Source organism: Lithobates pipiens, unplaced genomic scaffold (assembly GCF_037356315.1).
Source record: "Lithobates pipiens isolate NorthernLeopardFrog02 unplaced genomic scaffold, aLitPip1_a1.2 Scaffold_18, whole genome shotgun sequence".
Taxonomy (NCBI): Eukaryota; Metazoa; Chordata; class Amphibia; order Anura; family Ranidae; genus Lithobates; species Lithobates pipiens.
The window spans coordinates 646,611,443-646,631,368 of record NW_027507758.1 but is presented as its reverse complement, the minus strand read 5'-3'; the positions used below and the strand labels follow the sequence as shown (position 1 = coordinate 646,631,368).

The 19,926-nt window shown below is 45.1% G+C and overlaps 1 protein-coding gene across 1 annotated transcript in view; it reads right to left on the bottom strand.

The window, feature by feature from the left end:
* Nucleotides 1-19,926, bottom strand: part of LOC143986913 (uncharacterized) — a 417,248-nt gene that overhangs the window by 206,183 nt on the left and 191,139 nt on the right. Inside the window, 2 exon segments of the mRNA XM_077485322.1 lie at nucleotides 5,397-5,538; nucleotides 7,658-7,864. Of these exon segments, the coding sequence (XP_077341448.1) occupies nucleotides 5,397-5,538; nucleotides 7,658-7,864 (349 nt within the window).

Below are 19,926 nucleotides of genomic sequence, written 5' to 3'. Positions count from 1 at the left end.
TCGCAGGGCCTCCGATCGCTGCTTCGGAAAGAACTTTCGACACAAGTATGACACTGTCCGTGTGCTCCTAGCTCCGCCCCTCTCATATGTTTCACGCCGCATTGTGAAATGTCAGTGTGATGCGCCAACTGCGACATCAGTCAACAAACGAAAACCACGAGGTAGCATGGCGGACATTGCAGATGCAAGTCCGAAGAAACCTACAAAAAAGGCGGCCAAGCGCCATGATAGGACTTCCATGCAGAAGGACAGAGAAGAAAGTCTCTCCAGAGTCCAGCAGAAAAGGGTAAAGCAAGTCCCTTGTCAAGAGCAGAGATGGTGGACATGGTTTTCATCCTGGAAAAGCATGAATACAATGGGAAGATGAAACACTATGAAAGGCCTAACACCAGGAAGGATCTCATCCTTGAAAAAGTGGTTGAACTCCTACAAAGAAAACTTGGTGTTAACCGTTCAAAGGACCAATTAAGAAAGCGCTGGTCAGACTTGAAGCTACAAGAACATGAGCAATTCAATCAAATCCAAGTTACCATTCAGAAACGTAAGTAACCATCTTCTGATATTAAACATCTTTATGCAATGTTCTTTGTCATTATGCAAATGTTATTATGTTTGTTTTGTCAAAACTATGTTTATCTGTATTACATGTTATAAAATAAATGTATTATATTATGTTTGACAGGAAAGAAATTAAATTTAGAAAAGAAAAGAAAGCGCAGAAGAGTACATAGAGAAGGTCCTGAAGAGCATGATCAAGAGACAAGTCCTCCAGATAATGCCTTTATTAACTGCTTGTTGCCCGCCCACTGTCAAATGACGGGGGCAGTGCAGCTGTTGTTCTGGGCTGCCGTCAAATGGCGGCACGGAACTTCTGCGGGGGCACACAGTGCGGCAAGTGGACATTAGTGCCCATCTGTTCAACCTATCCATGCTGTCTATCTGTGCCTACCAGTACCACCCATCAGTGCCACCTAACAGTGCCCATCAGTGCCACCTATCAGTGCAGCATATGAGTGCCTCATCTGTAGTGCCGCCTCATCAATGCCCACCAGTTAAGCCTAATAGTGGCCATTGGTGCCGCCTCATCAGCGCACACCAGTGATTTAATTTATTAAGAAAATTGTTATGTATTTTTTTGTAAAAAATAGAAAACCACCAGTGATTAAAAACCACCAAATGAAAGCTCTATTTGTGTGAAGAAAATGATAAAGAATTTTATTTGGGTACAGTGTAGCATGACCGCTCAATTGTCATTCAAAGTGCGACAGCGCTGAAAGCTGAAAATTGATCTGGGCAAGAAGGGGGTGAGAGTGGCTGGTAGTTAAGTGGTTAACAATATTTATGAATAAAAGAGTGCATTTAAGATACATTGTTTGTCTATTTACCTTTTCATAATTCCTTTCTAATCTGCATAGATCCTAGCAAAAAGAAAAGACTGGACGAAGATGTGGTAGTTTGTCAATCAAGCCAGGGGCCATCTATTTATGCAGGAACACAGTTCCTTGAAGAGGAAGACAGTGGTCACATGACCTTTGATGAATCTTCAAATCTGGGTATACCCCAAAAAGGTATGTCTATGTATGTTGGATACATAATTGATGTTTGATTTTCTATTTAATATTTTTTTTTGTTTTTGTTTAATAGTATATATATATATATATATATATATATATATATATATATTTTTTTTAATAGTTTATTTTAGCTATTATATCGGTGTATGCATCATCAGGCTGATGCTTCATCATTCAATGTAGGCAATCTCGGGTGTGCACTGCTCAACGGTGTGAGCACTTCCATAGTTTCTTGACCACCAAAGCCGCTAACACTAGGCACTGCCATTGTGTTCGGATCCCTTGGTGAAGGGGTACTGTATGCTGGTGAATGTTGACGTAAGTAATTGTGTAAGACACAGCAACAAAGCACAAGAATATCAATTTTAGGTATTGACATATTTATGCTTGTTAGGAACAAACGAAATCTGTTGGCCAAGATCCCAAAGGCATTTTCTACCACCCTGCGGGCCCTTGATAGATTGAAGATCCTTTGGTCTGGAGTCAGGTTACGCATAGAGAATGGTTTTAAAACATTTTCACTTAATGCGCATGCATCATCAGCTACAAACACAAAGTTCATGTTTTCAAATGTGTCGTCACGTGTGGGCAGGTTACGTGTTCCATTCTGGAGACGGTGATAGAATTCTGTCTGCTGGATTACACTACCATCAGAGTTCCGGCCATTTTTTCCTATATCAAGATATAGAAAATTGTATTTGGCATCTACTACCGCTAGCATTATGATCCTGTAGAAACCTTTATAGTTGAAGTAGTAGGATCCAGAATTTGGTGGTGGAACGATGTGCACATGTTTGCCGTCGATGGCTCCTCCACAATTGGGGAAATTCCACAATTCTTTGAATTTATTAGCAACTTCCATCCACTCAGGTGGGTTGTTTGGAAACTGTAAAAGCAACAAAAAAATAAAGAGTTTTAATATACTTTAGATTAGATTCTATTTAATATACTTTTTGGATTTTTTTTCTATATTAAACTTACAATAAAAAAAAATCTATACAAAGTTAGTTAGTTAACCAGTTCCCGGCCAGCTCACGCCGATGTACGTTGGCAGAATGGTACGGGCAGGCAAACGGGCGTACCTGTAATTCAACAAAAAGTAAAAAATAATGCGTTTTTAAAAAAAATTGTCGCTCTACTTTTGTTTATAACGCAAAAATTAAAAACCGCAGAGGTGATAAAATACCACCAATAGAAATCTCTATTTGTGGGAAAAAAAAGAACGTCAATTTTGTTTGGGAGCCACGTCGCTTGACCGCGCAATTGTCAGTTAAAGCGACGCAGTGCCGAATCACAAAAAGTGGTCTGGTCTTTGACCAGCAAAATGGTCCGGTGGCCCCTTTCACACATGCGGACAGTATGTCCGTATTTCATCCATCCGTTTGCGGATGAAATACGGACATACATGCATCCCTATGGGATAGCGGGTGTCTGCGGGTGAACATCCGCAGACAGCCGCTATTGTCCGCTTCCGCTATGGTCCAATTCTCCAGACGGAGGAAAATCCTATTTTTCAATCCATCTGCAGAGCGGATCGGATGAACACAGACAGACGGTCCGTGCTCATCCCATCTCCATAGAGGAGAGCGGAGAGCTGACAGGGCGGTCCCTGCACAGTGTGCAGAGACCGCCCTGTTCACCGCCGGCTCAGCGGGATCCCCGCTGAGCAAGCGGATCATCACGGGGGGATCATTACTGATCCGCTCCATGTGAAAGGGGCCTAAGTGGTTACTATTGGTAGGTTGACATAATTTACCTTGACATAGTTTCTCTGAAGCGCATCAATGATGGCCTTGCAGGTTTCTGGTATTATTCTCCCCAGTGATTGAAGTGATATTCCTGTGGAGAATTTTAGGTCCTGCAGACTTCTCCCGGTTGCAAGATACCTCAGTGTTGCAATTAATCTCTGCTCTGGACTTATTGGCTGCCGCATAATTGTAGTTTGTTTTTTTATTAATGGTGTCACCAGCTGCAACAATTCCTAGAAACATTCATCATCCATTCTGAGGTAGTTTCTGTAATCGTCAGGATTATTCTCCTGTAATTCTTGCAGTAAGGTCATATGTGAATAGTTCTCTCGGTTCTGCAGCCACTGTTTTGACCATATGCTCCTTTTCTTCTTCTTTTTTTTCAAGCCATTTTAGATGGCCAAAACTCCAAGCATTACCAGTGGCAGTGTTTGCTCTTCCATGTATATGTCCATGTTCAGAAAAGAACTGTCGTATATACCGAAATTCTCACGAATGAACACATGTCCTTCTATGCTACGATCTCCACGCCACTGTGAACCCAAAGGCGTGGCCTACACAAGGTCAAGTTCTGACATCACCTCCGACTACCACGCTGCAGAACGTACCTACGCACAGGGGACGTTTGAGTTGATCGTATGGGGATTTTCTGCTATAACTACGCTGCCGATTCGATTCTAGACGCGCATACGATTATATTTGGATGGATGTTCGTACGATATTCTTAACGTGTGTATGAGGCGGCCGATTCGATTAGAGACTCGTATACGATTATATTCCGAAGAACGTTCTTACGATAATCCTATCGTGTGTACGGGGCATAAGTCATGAATAACAGCGGGGCTGAGCCCCACCAGAGGTCAGAGAGTGAGGATGGGGGGAGAACAACCAAGATGAAGACTGGACTGGACTGAATCTGAAGACCCCCATCATTGGGTTATTGACTCCTCCCCCATTATCACTTTCTGTTTAAGGTTCCAAAGTCTGAGGATGTTATCACATTATTATCACCATGTAAAAGTCTGTGCTCCAATCACATCATCAGATATAAAATGTCCAGCTGGTAGGAAATGGGTGTAACACAAGAGAATACATATTATGTGTATATATAGCAGTGGGAGGAGGGGAGAGAGCAGAAGTCAGGACTATGTAATGTACAACATATTGTATAAGATACAACAGATAGGACTATATAGTATCAGAATGATGTAATGTACAACATAGAGTATATAGTGCAGGAGTCAGGAGTATGTAATGTACAATATAAATTATACAGTGTAAGCCCTTGTACACACGGTCGGACATTCTGCCAACCAAATCCGTCGGATCTTGTCCGAAACTGTTGCATACACACGGTCGGACTAAGTTGTCGAAAAATCAGATCATTCAGAACGTGATGACGTAATTTCGTTACGATGGGACTACGTTCAGGCTAGTAGCCAATAGCTTTGATGTAGGAATTTGATCTGAGCATGCGTCCGATCAAAATTCTCTACACATGATCGGAGTATGTCCGATCGAACCAGTTGGTCGGAAAATATTTCCAACAAGTTGGAAAATTGGGTCCGACGTATATTCCGATGGAATCAGTCCGATGCATACCACACACAGTCGGATTATCTGACAACACGGTCCGATAGGACACATTCCGACGGATTCTCCGATCATGTGTACAAGGGCTAAGGGTCAGGACTCATAATATTGGTATTCAGTAATCAGTGGAAGATGAAATGATTACATGAGACAAGTTGCAGAGGTCCCACACCGCTGCCTCCCATCTCCTGAGACTGCACTCAGTGACTTGGGTCTGAGACTATACAGACATATCCCTCCACCCGGCACAGCCAGCAGACAACAGAGCAAGTAATCCTGGGGGGATTGTTCTGTCAGAGATCTTGTCATACCCGGGTATGGGGCAGAAGACCCAAACCACATACTCCAGGTGCCTAGATCTAGTAACATCTATGGTGAAAATGAACATACCCATTCAACATATCACCCAGCCCCCCGCCCTACTCTGGACCAATCAGTGAGCAGTATAGGTGGAGGAATGGATTTAGTGTTAATGACCCACCTGTGCTGATCTCTGTAGGAGTGTCCTCCTCTATAAATGTCCCCGTTATTCCATCCTCCTCCATAGACTGCTGATCATCCCTCACATACCTCTCTTCTTCTTCTGATTTCACCTCAAATTCTATATCCATTGGATCTCCACTCTAAACCAAGAAAATGAGAGAGAATATCATCTGTAAGATAGAAGATTTATTATTGTGACATCGCATAGAAAATCCACACATTGGGGCTGATTTACTAAGATGAATGCGCTGCGCCGGTTCATAGCTCCATTTGTGCGCCAGATAAATGATCAACTGAGCGTATGAAGCGGCACACGCATAAGCACAACACATAATATGCCAGCGCAATTCATAATAGCGTGCGCCATATCATTAACAGTCCATTCACACAGGGGCAACACGACTTCCAGAGCGACTTTGGGAGGCAACTTGGACACAACTTGAGTGTGAATCACAGCGCGACTTGGGGCGACTTACAACACGACTGTAAGTCACCCCCCGGGCCAGCCGACTTTGATTTAGAAAAAAAAAACGGCATGCATTCCCCTCCAAGAGCATACAAGGCCCTTCAGGTCTGGTATGGATATTAAGGGCAACCCCACACCCAAAAAAATGGTGTGGGGGTCCACCTCAAAATCCATACCAGACCTTTATCCGAGCACGCAACCTTGCAGGCCGCAGGAAAAGATTGGGGGATGAGAAAGCGCCCCCCCTCCTGAACCGTACCAGGCCACATGCCCTCAACATTGGCAGGGTGCTTTGGGGTAGCCCCCCCAAAGCACCTAGACCCCATGGAAGGGTGAAGAGAACCAGGACGGGCAAAAATCCTAGACCCCATGTTGACAAGGACCTCATCCCCACACTGGCCGGTGGTTGTGGGGTTCTGCAGGTGGGGGGCTTATCAGAATCTGGAAGCACCCTTTAACAAGGAGACCCCCAGATCCCGGCCTCCCCCGTGTGAAATTGTAAGGGTACTCTACCATTTCACCAAAAAAGTAACAAAAGTGTTAAAAATGACAAGAGACAGTTTTTGACAATTCCTTTATTAAAGTCTTCTTTCAGAAGAGGGGGTGGAGTCACCGGGTGGCACCGCCCTCCGTTATATAAGACCTGTCAGAAGAAGAGAAGCGTCACACAGTGGGAGCCTCCCATTGCGCGGAGCGACCCGAGAACGAAGAGAGACTCCGTGGAGGAAGATGCTGGACCAGAACACCGGAGCAAGAAGAAGAGGATCGGAGGAAGAAGAAGATGGAAGAAGAAACCGAAGGATAAAGAAAGGAAGAAGGAAGAACAGAAGAAAGGAGACTTTAATGAAGGAATTGTCAAAAACGGTCTCTTGTCATTTTTAACACTTTTGTCACTTTTTGGTGAAATGGTAGGGGTAAAGTACCCCCTTACCATTTCACACAGGCGGGCGGGATCTGGGGGTCCCCCTGTTAAAGGGGGCTTCCAGATTCCGCAGACCCCCACAACCACCGGCCAGGGTTGTGGGGATGAGGCCCTTGTCCTCATCAACATGTTGAGGGCATGTGGCCTGGTATGGTTCAGGAGGGGGGGGTGCTCTCGCCCCCCCTCTTTTCCTGCGGCCTGCCAAGTTGCGTGCTCGGATAAGGGCCTGGTATGAAGTTTCGGGGGACCCCCACGCATTTTTTTTTTCTTAATCCTAATATGACCTGTGTGAAAATAGCTTTTAAAAACCCATAGAAGTGAACCAGCGCAAAAAAAAAAAAAAGTCAAGTTGAGAGGTGCGCCCGTTCAACTTATGCAAATGAACCTACGTGGCTATGCATTTACTAAGATTTTGCCGGCGCAGTGAACCAGAGCACTTGAACGGGTGCAAATGCCGCTTGCACAGCACAGTGCATAAATTGACCTAGCGCAGTTCCAAGTGTATTTGCAGGCGCAGCAAGCTTGCTCAGAGGAAGTTACTTTTCCGTTCTATTTTGGGCATATTTGTTACTTGGACAGTCATATCTATACTTCCTCACATCACCCCCATAATATTCCCACTTCCAGCTTCTTTTAATTCTGAGTTGAAGATGCTGTGCGCCAGGTCTATAGCGGCGCACAGATCGCGGACCACCGTGTGCCGGAATGCTCATAGTAAATTGAGAATTGCGCTGTGTTACAGGCGCAAATGCTTTGTGAATACAAATATGGCCGTTGCGCGTCGCCGTGCGCCGCAACTCATGGAGCAAATGCTTTATAAATCAGCCCCATTGTCTCTATAAGTGTGTTTGATAACCTCCATCCCACCAACCTTGTAACAGTGGGGGATGGTGTGATCTTCCTGCGTGGAATCCCGGGAATACAGAGGACGGGGACATCTCTCTGGTGGGTTCCTGGTATTTGGTGGCTCCATCATATCCTTGTGTCCTTCTGAAAACTCCTCCATCACTCCATACTCCTCATCCTCCTCTTTATACTCTTCTTTAAAAACAACATTATCATCTCCGAGGTTTCCACTCTGAATATATAATAAAACATTCATTGTAACAATCATGCTGTGTATAAATCAGAACTACAAATAATTGTCAATCATCTACCTGATGATGGTGGGGGATGGTGTGACCTTCCTGTGTGGAATCCCGGGAATACAGAGGACGGGGACATCTCTCTGGTGGGTTCCCATTACTGGATCCATCTGTAGGAAACACACACACTGACTGAATACATTGTTTCTATGTGTTTATCAGATGATGGGGGATCTAGGTGGAGCCTCCGTACTGCTCTCTCCTTTACAATAAAGTCTCCTCTTACCCGGTGATGTGAGGGGCGGCTGATTGTCCATCATGACGTCCTTGTAGAGATCCTTGTGTCCTTCTAAATACTCCCACTCCTCCATGGAGAAATAGACAGTGACATCCTGACACCTTATAGGAACCTGACACACACAATGATATAGTCACCATCCAGACACATCCCTTGTCTGTTACTGGATAATGTCCCAGAATTCCCAGAATCCTCCTCACCTCTCCTCCATCATCTCTCTGGTGACTTCTAGAATCTTCTTTGTATTTCTCTATTCTATCAGGGAGGGAGGTGGAGGCAATGTGATGGTCATATGATCTCCAGACTTCACAGGAGGAAAACTCTAGATCTGAACACAAATAGTAAAATCAAATGACATTCCCAGAATCCTCCTCACCTCTCTATTCAGGTCTCCATTTTATTAAAGCTCCACTTCAGACTGAGGTATTATTTTCCCACACAGAACTCCCACACTATGCAGGTTAAATCCTTGTTGCAGACATTCTGACATCATTATATACAATGCAGGACCAACAGTCCCACTTTGCTAGTGAGGATGCCAAGAGTCCGCCCACATCCTAATGCTCCACACACACAATCAGAAATTCTGCCAGCAAAAGTCGGATGTGAGCTTTTGGTCAGAAATTTAGACCGTTGTACGCTCCATCAGACTTTTGCTGGCAGAATTCCAGCCAGCAAAAGATTGAGAGCAATTCGGATGCGCAAAAAATCACGCATGCTCGGAAACAATTTGATGCATGCTCAGAAGCATTGAAATTTCTCGGCTCGTCGTAGTGTTGTACGTCACCGCGTTCTTGATGGCCGAAAGTTCAGAGAACTTTTGTGTGACCGTGTGTATGCAAGGCAAGCTTAAAGAGGAAGTAAACCCTGATGGGTATTACTTCTTCTTTATCTCCCTGCAAAGGTAAAGCATAATGGGCTACTACGCATAGCATCGCATCACATAGCATCGCATCGCATAGTAGCCCATTATGTGTCACTTACCTGACACAGGAGCCAGCCATGTCACCGCCATCCCATGTAGCACGGAGCACCCTTCTTCCGCGTATCTCTACTCCGGGCACTCACAGTGATGACGTCACTCCCACGCATGCACACGGGAGCCGTCACTAAGGACATATCACCGTTAGCAGTGGCATGCCCAGTGCACCTGCTCATGCGCCTTCGAAAGCGGCGACTGTCTTTTTGTAAATATCTCCTAAACCGTGTAGGTTTAGGAGATATTTCTTGGACGTACAGGTAAGCCTTAATCTAGGCTCACTTGTAGGCCAAAGTGGGTTTACAACCACTTTAAGCAGAATTCCATCATAAAAACCATCCAAATATTTTTCTGAATTTCTGATCGTGTCTATGGGGAATAAGAGCATCAGAGAAAAAAAATAATTGGATTGAGGGACATTGGGAGGAGGAGCTGTGAGGTCAGTGTGATGTCATAGGACATATAGACTCTGGATGGAGGGACATTGGGAGGAGGAGCTGTGAGGTCAGTGTGATGTCATAGGACATATAGACTCTGGATGGAGGGACATTGGGAGGAGGAGCTGAGAGGTCAGTGTGATGTCATAGGACATATAGACTCTGGATGGAGAGACATTGGAGGAAGAGCTGTGAGGTCAGTGTGATGTCATAGGACATATAAACTCTGGATGGAGGGACATTGGGAGGAGGAGCTGTGAGGTCAGTGTGATGTCATAGGACATATAGACTCTGGATGGAGGGACATTTGGATGGGGAGATTTGAGGGGTCCTCTATATGAGGCTCCTGTGAAAACCAAATCATTGTTCCTGGGTGTGTCCTTCCTCTCCTAAACTGAAGAGTGAACTTTGACCTTTACCATACAGAAATCTGTCAGGAATCTGTGAAAGTAATCTCTCATGTGATCAGGTGACGTGCGGAGGAACGGAGTGTAAATAGCAGACAATTTTCTCCAGCGCTCCTAATGGTGGGGATGGATTTTGCTGAGTGCTGGTGCCAAGTTTCCACCCCCCAGGATCACTGCAGGTGTGGAGAAAAGCTGTGTAAGAGGATATGGAGGAGAGATGAGGAGGAAGATCCAGGAATCAGGATAAAGGTCAGGACAAGCAACAGACGAGTGCATCCAAGAGATGAAGCCGGGGTCACTACACAGAAAATCAATCCAAGGAAACAACAGGCAGGACGAGGAATAGCAAGAAGGAGCTCAGAGACAAATGAGAATATTGTTCAGCCAATGGGAGATGATCTCAGCATGACTTACATAATGAAGGAGATGAGGGGGAGGGGAGGAAATCACTTATGGTGACCATAGAGACATGGAAATTCAGCTGGTTCAGCAGGGATTGGTCACATTTCCATCCATGTGTGGTCACTGCCGGATAAAAGTCACTCCATCAGCGGCTGCAGCCAATAGCTTCATCACTGATCTGTGTATTCTGAGAGTGAAGCGCCCTCCATTGTCAGAATACAAAGTGCAGCGGGGAGGATTCCCCCATCCCCCTCCAATGTGTGGATGGGGGAATCACTTCCGTTTTTTCCTCTCATCCCGCTGGATGAACGATAAAACTGAACCATGTATGGCCAGCTTTGGAGGGAAGATATGAGACATTTCCTGATCTGTACAGCTGAGGACCAGGAAATGTCTCACTGTCTGTGATCAGCACTGTGCAGTGTCGGCTTCCTGGTGGGATCGGGAATGTGGGATTTCCAACACACTGGAGCCCATCACTATTCATCATCAACTGATCCCCCTGAAGGGGTTAATCTACATTTCCACACTATATATGTGTGTATCATCATCTGTTGGAGATAAAAGACATCACAGTGACTATGGAGGAAGAGGATGGACATGACGGGGGGTTACTGGGTGTAAATAGAAAATAAGATCTTATTACCTCCTCTGCTGCGTCTTCCAGTAATGGATTCTCTCTACTTCCTCCCGACTCACCTCTCACCCGGAACTTCCTGTCTGTATCTGACATCACTTCCTGTCTTCTGAGCTCCACCGTTGACAGGAAGCATGTGGCCTTCACTCCACTTTTTTTCTTTTTTTTTTTACCTGAACTTCATTGTGAATCTCTGCAGCTGGAGCTCCACTGTCACAGGAAACATGTGGCCTCCATAACTCCACTTTTTTTATTTTCAGATGAACTTTAATGTAACAACCAACAGAGGATACTACAGGAAGTGGAGGTCACATGATTTCTGTGTAGAGTGGAGCTCCAGTGACTGCAGTCTGCAGATGTACTGATCCATTCTGTTGTTCTTACTCATTGAGCCGGGGATTTGCAGAAATACAAGAAGATATTTTTGGCAGGTTTTATACTTTCTGTTAAAGTGCTGTCCTTAACCCCTTCAAAACGGGGCACTTTCACCCCCTTCCCGCTCTCGCACTTTGAATGACAATTGCGCGGTCATGCAACACTGTAACCATATGAATTTTTAATCATTTTCTTCACACAAATAGAGCTTTCCTGACAGGCTCCATAGCAGCATACGCGTGGGTTAGCCCAGCCTCCATAAATCTTTGCTCCTGGCTGCTATCCATGTTCCTTTTTTGTCCTCCTCCGTAGGACCAATTGGTTCTCCTACCTGAAGATGACTTCATAGCGATCGATCGACGAGGTTTGTACCTCCGATAGGCCCTGACTGTTAAGCAGGGTATTGAGTATAAATGCAGAGTAGCGCTGAAGAAATGGTTTGACTTACCTAAAGTGCGCACAGCTTGTTTGCCTGTTGCTGTAGGTGGCCATTATCTGCTGGGAGGTCTGGTGTGTGTGTTTCTGGGATCGTTCGGCCAGCTGGTCGTTGGGGAAGTGGTGAGTCTGTATATTTCCATGGCAGCAGTGTTTTTGTGTTGTGCCTGTATCTGTATTTCTCCTGTGTTGTTTGAGCCGTTCCCATGCTGTTTGATGGCACTTCCACGTTCCAGCAAACTACTCTCTCCAATTTACGGGCATCGCAGGCGTTATGCGCACGTGCGAACCCGATGTGAGTGCATGGCTAGGTTTCATGTATACGCGTGAGCGCCTTGCGTCTGACGTCGATGATGATGTCATAGGCGCCACTTTTAAATTCGTTTGAGAGCTGTCAGAGCCCCGGGAATGATTGCAGAGGACACAGCAACTTCCCGGGGCTGACAGCACAGCGGTTTAAGGTAGGGGCAATCCCTTATGATAGGGATATTCATATTTTCTTTATTTAAGGCTGAAACTGTATTTTTTGTTTGTCTGCTGCAGTATCAAGTACTGGTGTTATGGATGCTTCACTGCCCCCTAGTGGCCAGCCCACTCATGTTAGGTAGGTCGCTGTGTTTTGTGTTTTTAAAATATTGGAGAGAGTTGAGCATAGGTAGCAAGAGTGGTATTAGGTAAGGGTCCCAGCACTGAACCTTGGGGTACATCACTGATAACCTCAGACCATTCAGAGTAAGAATCATTAACCATGACTCTCTGAATTCTGTCTTTTAGTCAGTTTTCTATCCATTTACAAACTGATATTTCCAAACCTGTAGACTTTACCTTACACATGAGCCGTGTGTATTGAACGCTTTTGTAAAATCCAAGTATACCACGTCCACCACCACGCCTCTGTTCAAGTACACCACGTCCACAGCCACCTCTGTCCAAGTATACCACGTCCACCGCCACCTCTCTGTCCAAGTATACCACGTTCACAGTCACCCCTCTGTCCAAGTATACCACGTCCACCGCCACCCCTCTGTCCAAGTATACCACTTCCACCGCCACACCTCTGTCCAAGTATACCACGTCCACCGCCACACCTCTGTCCAAGTATACCACGTCCACTGCCACCCCTCTGTCCAAGTATACCACGTCCACCGCCACACCTCTGTCCAAGTATACCACGTCCACCGCCACCCCTCTGTCCAAGGTTTTACTTTCCTCCTCATAAAAAGAAATCAGGTTTGTCTGACAACTTCTGTCTTTCATGAATCCATGCTGTCTGTTGCTTAAAATATTTTTTTCCTGCAAGAACTCATCTATGTGGTCTTTTATTAATCTCTCCAGTATCTTCCCAACTATAGAAGTTAAACTAACAAGTCTATAGTTACTTGGTAAAGACTTTGTTCCCTTTTTAAATATAGGCACCACATTGGCCCTGCGCCAATCCAGTGGTACTATTCCTGTCATTAACGAGTCCCTAAAAATTAGATACAATGGCTTTGAAATTACGGAGCTCAATTCTTTTAGGATCCGTGGGTGGATGCCATCAGGTCCAGGTGCTTTATCCACCTTTATTCTGTCTAAATATTTCTGGACCTTATCACTTTTGAGCCATTGTGGATTTGGGGCTGTGTCACTACCACCCCCATTATGGACATGAGCTCCCCCATGCTCCTTTGTATACACAGAGCTGAAGAAAGTATTTTATAAATTAGCCTTCTCTTGGTCCCCAGTCACCCACTCTAGATTTGCAGAACTACGTGCACTCACAATACACAAGTGCACAGTACACAATACACAAGTGTCATGGTTATGCAGTGATCTTCCTGTGTTTGCTTACCTCCCCTCATGTGTTCAGACTAAGAGGCCAGCCACTTCCACCTGGTGGTTTTTATAACCTCTCCTCTAAGCATGGCTCCACCCCAGGCCCTATCAGGGAACCCTATAATAACCTGTGCACTGCAAGCCATCTGGGCTGATCAACCATTGTGTATTCATTGTGTGTTTGGTGTCCTGGTTCCTGCTTGCTGTGTGCTCTATGTTTGACTCTGTTACTGACCTTGGTGTGTTCTCAACGATTCCTGTCTGCTTGTGACCTTGACCTTTTGCATGTCCCTGACCATCCCTGTCTGCCTGTGACCCTGAACACTTGGTGTGTACTCTGTTGTTCCTGTCTGCTAGTTGTACTGACCCCTACTGTATCCCCTTACTATCCTTGTCGTTGCAGCCTGCTGCTTCCTTCTCCAGTAGTCTACTGTGAGCGTGAGCTGTGAGACCCTAGGGGCCGCGACCTGGAGCCAGACTGCAGCGTAGTCCATCCTCACCACTGGAGGCTCTGACGAACACCCGCTGGCTCTTAGACTCCGCGCCCTGGGGAATCTATGCTCCAGCTTCCGTTGGGATCTGTGTTAGTGATCCTGTAGACCTGTGTCCTCAATCTCCCTGGGTACAATCCGCAGCAGTCAGTCCTAAGGTCCACTACCTAGCGGTGCACTTCCGAGTCCTACGGAGTGCATCTGTCACCTGGTCTCAGGTGACCTGACAACAAGTAGTAATAATCCACACACACTACTTTTTTTTGTGGTTGAACTGGATGCACTTGTGTCTTTTTTCAACCTGACTAACTATGTAACTACTCAAACACTCAGGTACTCACACTACACAGGTACTATGACCCCCGTTATAACCTCCTGTTTTAAACTGTGTTTTTTAACTCACCACTTAGTCCAGTTCTACTAAGTCTGGTTTTTAACTCACCACTTAGTCCAGTTCTATTAACTCTGGTTTTTAACTCACCACTTAGCCCAGTTCCACTTGGACAGAGTTCCAGCAAACTCAAAGGTGAGCCTGCGAGTTCTACAGAAGGTTATATAGGCCTCAAGCACCTGTCACCAATTAACCACTCCCCTTAATAAGTAGGCTGAAGGAAGCAAAGAAAAAAAAAAGCTGTTTAAAAAGTGTCAGAAAAGGGTGTTAAAAAGATATATGGAAAAGCCCCAAAAAGAACCTAAAAATGCAGCCCAGCAATCAAAAAGCAAAACTTGTTCACTCTCCACTCAAGGTCCCCACTGTTTAACTTCCAACCAGCAGTCTGATATGGTCTTGACCACCATGCTGCAGCTCAGTTTCAGGGTCTTGACAATCTTCTTATAGCCTAGGCCAGGGATCCTCAAACTACAGCCCTCCTGCTGTTGCGAAAGTACACATCCCATGAGGCATTGTAAAACTCTGACATTCACAGACATGACTAGGCATGATGGGAATTTTAGTTCCCGAACAACTGGAGGGCCATAGTTTGAAGACTCATGGCCTAGGCCATCTTTATGTAGAGCAACAATTCTTTTTTTCAGATCCACAGAGAGTTCTTTGCCATGATGTGCCATGTTGGAGTTGCAGTGACCAGTATGAGAGAGTTAGAGCGATAACACCAAATTTAACACACCTGCTCCCCATTCACACCAGAGACTTTGTAACACTAACGAGTCACATGACACCAGGGAGGGAAAATGGCTAATTGGGCCCAATGTGGACATTTTCACTTAGGGGTGTACTCACTTTTGTTGCCAGCAGTTTAGACATTAATGGCTGTTTTTTTAGTTATTTTGATGGGACAGCAAATTTACACTGTTATACAAGCTGTACATTCACTACTTTACATTGTAGACAAGTGTCATTTCTTCAGTGTTGTCACATGAAAAGATAGAATAAAATAGTTACAAAAATGTGACGGAGGGGTGTACTTACTTTTGTGAGACACTATATAGGAACAAGATGTTTCCTAGGTTGCATTTGAAACCACAAAACATGTAAAAAAAATAATATGATTTTGGCCTTCTAGATTAATTCTTTTAACCTCCATAGTTCTGACAAAAAAATAATAAATCTGAGCCCCCACCCCCACATATACACATGATAAACTCACACATTGGGGATGCCTGAAAACATTGATTGTGATACACAGGTTACATATTGCCGGAATGAGAGCAATAATTCTATCACCAGACCTCCCCTGTAACACTAAACTGATGACCTATAGGGGGCTTTTAAAGCCTTGCCTATAGAAAATATAGGGCACTGAAATCTGTCACCATTTCACAGGTGCACACAGATTTAAGGATTGACATGTTGGGTATCTATTTACTCGGCGCAACCTTGGCTTTTGTATTTTACCAAAAAACTGGGTAATTTATTGTGCTTTTGTTCCCTCTGAAATGGACTTTAGTGTGTTTTTTACTGAAATTTTGCATTTCTTAGACTTTTGCAATAATGTCATGTGACTAAAAAAATGAAACTTCCACTATATTATTCTCTAGGGTGTCTGCTTTCAGAAAATAGATCATGTTTTGGGGTTTTATATAATCTTCAGGCCTAAAATTTTTTTTTTAACTCCTTCCCGCCCAGCCCATTGCAGAATGATGGCCAGGTGGTGGTATCATTATCCTGATGGGACGTCATATTGCATCCAGAAGAATAAGCCGATCAGGCGCACGGCGATCGTTGGTGTGTCACTCTGACACATGACATCTCCAATCTCGGTAAAGAGCCTATGATGTAGGCTCTTTACCATGTGATCAGCTGTGTCCAATCAAAGCTAATCACATCGTAACCATGAAGTGTCGGTTATCGGCTTTCCTTTATTCACGCTGAGAAGGTACGAGTAGAGGAGAGCCAATCAGCGGTTCTCCTGACGGGGGGATCTGCACTGATATTCAGCATTGATTATCAGTACAAGCCCATCAGTGATGATCACAAGTGATGACTACCAGTGCCCCACCAGTGATGCCAATCAGGGATGCTTATCAGTGCTGCATATTAGTGCCTTCTCATCAGTGAAGGAGAAAACTTACTTTTTTTTATTTGTTTATTTTTTAACATAAAATATAGAATTTTTTTCAGATTTTTTGTCTTTTTTAATTTGTAACACAAGAAATAAAAACACCAGAGGTGATCAAATACCACCAAAAGAAAGCTCTATTTGTGGGAAAAAAAAGGTAAAAATGTCATATGGGTACAGTGTTACATAACCACGCAATTCTCATCCAAAGTGTGAGAGCGCTGACAGATGAAAATTGGCCTGGGCAGGAAAGGGGTGAAAGTGTCCATTATTGAAGGGGTTAAACATTTGGGCAAAAAAAAAATTAGGGGTGAGCCCAATGTTCGAACATCGGGTGTTTGCCAAACAGCGAACAATATGTGGTGTTCGGCAAATTCAAAAGCTGCCGGAACACAGTTAAAGTCTATGGGGCTTATATGCAAGTTAGGGTTTGGGGACCCGGGTCCTGCCCCGGGGGACATGTATCAATGCAATTTTTTTTTTTTTTTAATGGGCGTTTTTTCGGGAGCAGTGATTTTTTTTCAATGCTTAAAGTGAAATAAAAACGGAAAATTTATGTCAAAATACTTACCGTAATTTTCCTTTCCTGATGGACTCCATTGCAGCCAATGTGTGGGTTTAGTCTCGCCTCCATTACCCTATAGGACGATACTCCCATAAATCTTTGCTCCCTGCCAGAGGCCGTGTTCGGTAACTATCCTACTCCAGCCATTTGGGAGGGAACTCCTGCTTAGTGATGGCCGAACGGTTCGCCCGGCGGTCGTTTCGCGGCGAATTTCCGACTTTCGCCGTCCGCGGGTTCGAACGCCTTTTTCCGTCGTTCGCCCCGGCGGACTTACGTGTTTAATGTATACAAGAACTTTAACCTTTCGTGACACGTTTATCATGTGTTACAGGACAACCAATTGAGACATGACAGCTCATGGACACTTGGACATTCCCCCTAACCTATAAATACACCCGATCCGGTGGCCATTTTACATTCTTTCTTCTGTCACTGTAGGGAAAGGATCCTGTGTGGAGTAGGGACAGAGAAAACGCTAGCTATTTGGTACACAAAAGTTCTTTTCAGGACTGGTATAGGTGTTAGGTCAGCAGCCTGAGTTTCTTTTGTCAGTTTAGATAAAGGGACAGAGCGCTGTATGCTGCTATTTTAGGGACAGCTCAGCCAGATTAGTCTTTCTTCATCATCATCATCATCATCATCATTAGCTGTTACTATCAGGTCCACAAAAGAGCTGTTCCAGCTAATCGTTCCAGCCTACTCTTTTTTGCCAATTTGTATAGGGACAGGCAGGAAGCAGTGTGTCAGGCAGTGAGGATAATTTTAAAGACTTGCTGTTACTATTAGTTCCACAAAGGTTCTTTTCAGGACTGGTATCAGTGGTACGGTAATAGGCTTGTACACGTATAATATTCTTTCTTCCAAATATAGAAAGAATATTATACTTGACTGCTGCCCTTCTGCTGCAGTCTGCTAATCATTCACAACTCACTTGTTCCACAAAAGTTCTTATAAGGACTGGTAACTTGGTCTGTCTAGGGTGCTACGGTACATAGGCTTGGGTGCGGTACAGTCTGCTGTTCTGTAAGGACCGCTATCGGTCCACAATAGATAGGGTTGCCGTGCACTACTGCTGACCGCTGCCCTATACTGCAGCAGTCCTTCAGCGGTATAGGGACTGACGCACAGTCTGCTAAACACTAATACACAACCTGCTTGGTCCACAAAAGTTCTTATAAGGACTGGTAACTTGGTATAGGGTGCTACGGTACATAGGCCTGAGTGCGTTACAGTCTGCTGTTCTGTAAGGACCGCTATCGGTCCACAATACATAGGGTTGACGTGCACTACTGCTGACCGCTGCCCTATACTGCAGCAGTCCTTCAGCGGTATAGGGACTGACGCACAGTCTGCTAAACACTAACACACAACCTGCTTGGTCCACAAAAGTTCTTATAAGGACTGGTAACTTGGTATAGGGTGCTACGGTACATAGGCCTGAGTGCAGTACAGTCTGCTGTTCTGTAAGGACTGCTATCGGTCCACAATACATAGGGTTGCCGTGCACTACTGCTGACCGCTGCCCTATACTGCAGCAGTCCTTCAGCGGTATAGGGACTGACGCACAGTCTGCTAAACACTAATACACAACCTGCTTGGTCCACAAAAGTTCTTATAAGGACTGGTAACTTGGTATAGGGTGCTACGGTACATAGGCCTGAGTGCGTTACAGTCTGCTGTTCTGTAAGGACCGCTATCGGTCCACAATACATAGGGTTGCCGTGCACTACTGCTGACCGCTGCCCTATACTGCAGCAGTCCTTCATTGGTATAGGGACTGACGTACAGTCTGCTAATCACTAACACACAACCTGCTTGGTCCACAAAAGTTCTTATAAGGACTGGTAACTTGGTATAGGGTGCTACGGTACATAGGCCTGAGTGCGTTACAGTCTGCTGTTCTGTAAGGACCGCTATCGGTCCACAATAGATAGGGTTGCCGTGCACTACTGCTGACCGCTGCCCTATACTGCAGCAGTCCTTCAGCGGTATAGGGACTGACGCACAGTCTGCTAAACACTAATACACAACCTGCTTGGTCCACAAAAGTTCTTATAAGGACTGGTAACTTGGTATAGGGTGCTACGGTACATAGGCCTGAGTGCGTTACAGTCTGCTGTTCTGTAAGGACCGCTATCGGTCCACAATACATAGGGTTGACGTGCACTACTGCTGACCGCTGCCCTATACTGCAGCAGTCCTTCAGCGGTATAGGGACTGACGCACAGTCTGCTAAACACTAACACACAACCTGCTTGGTCCACAAAAGTTCTTATAAGGACTGGTAACTTGGTATAGGGTGCTACGGTACATAGGCCTGAGTGCAGTACAGTCTGCTGTTCTGTAAGGACTGCTATCGGTCCACAATACATAGGGTTGCCGTGCACTACTGCTGACCGCTGCCCTATACTGCAGCAGTCCTTCAGCGGTATAGGGACTGACGCACAGTCTGCTAAACACTAATACACAACCTGCTTGGTCCACAAAAGTTCTTATAAGGACTGGTAACTTGGTATAGGGTGCTACGGTACATAGGCCTGAGTGCGTTACAGTCTGCTGTTCTGTAAGGACCGCTATCGGTCCACAATACATAGGGTTGCCGTGCACTACTGCTGACCGCTGCCCTATACTGCAGCAGTCCTTCATTGGTATAGGGACTGACGTACAGTCTGCTAATCACTAACACACAACCTGC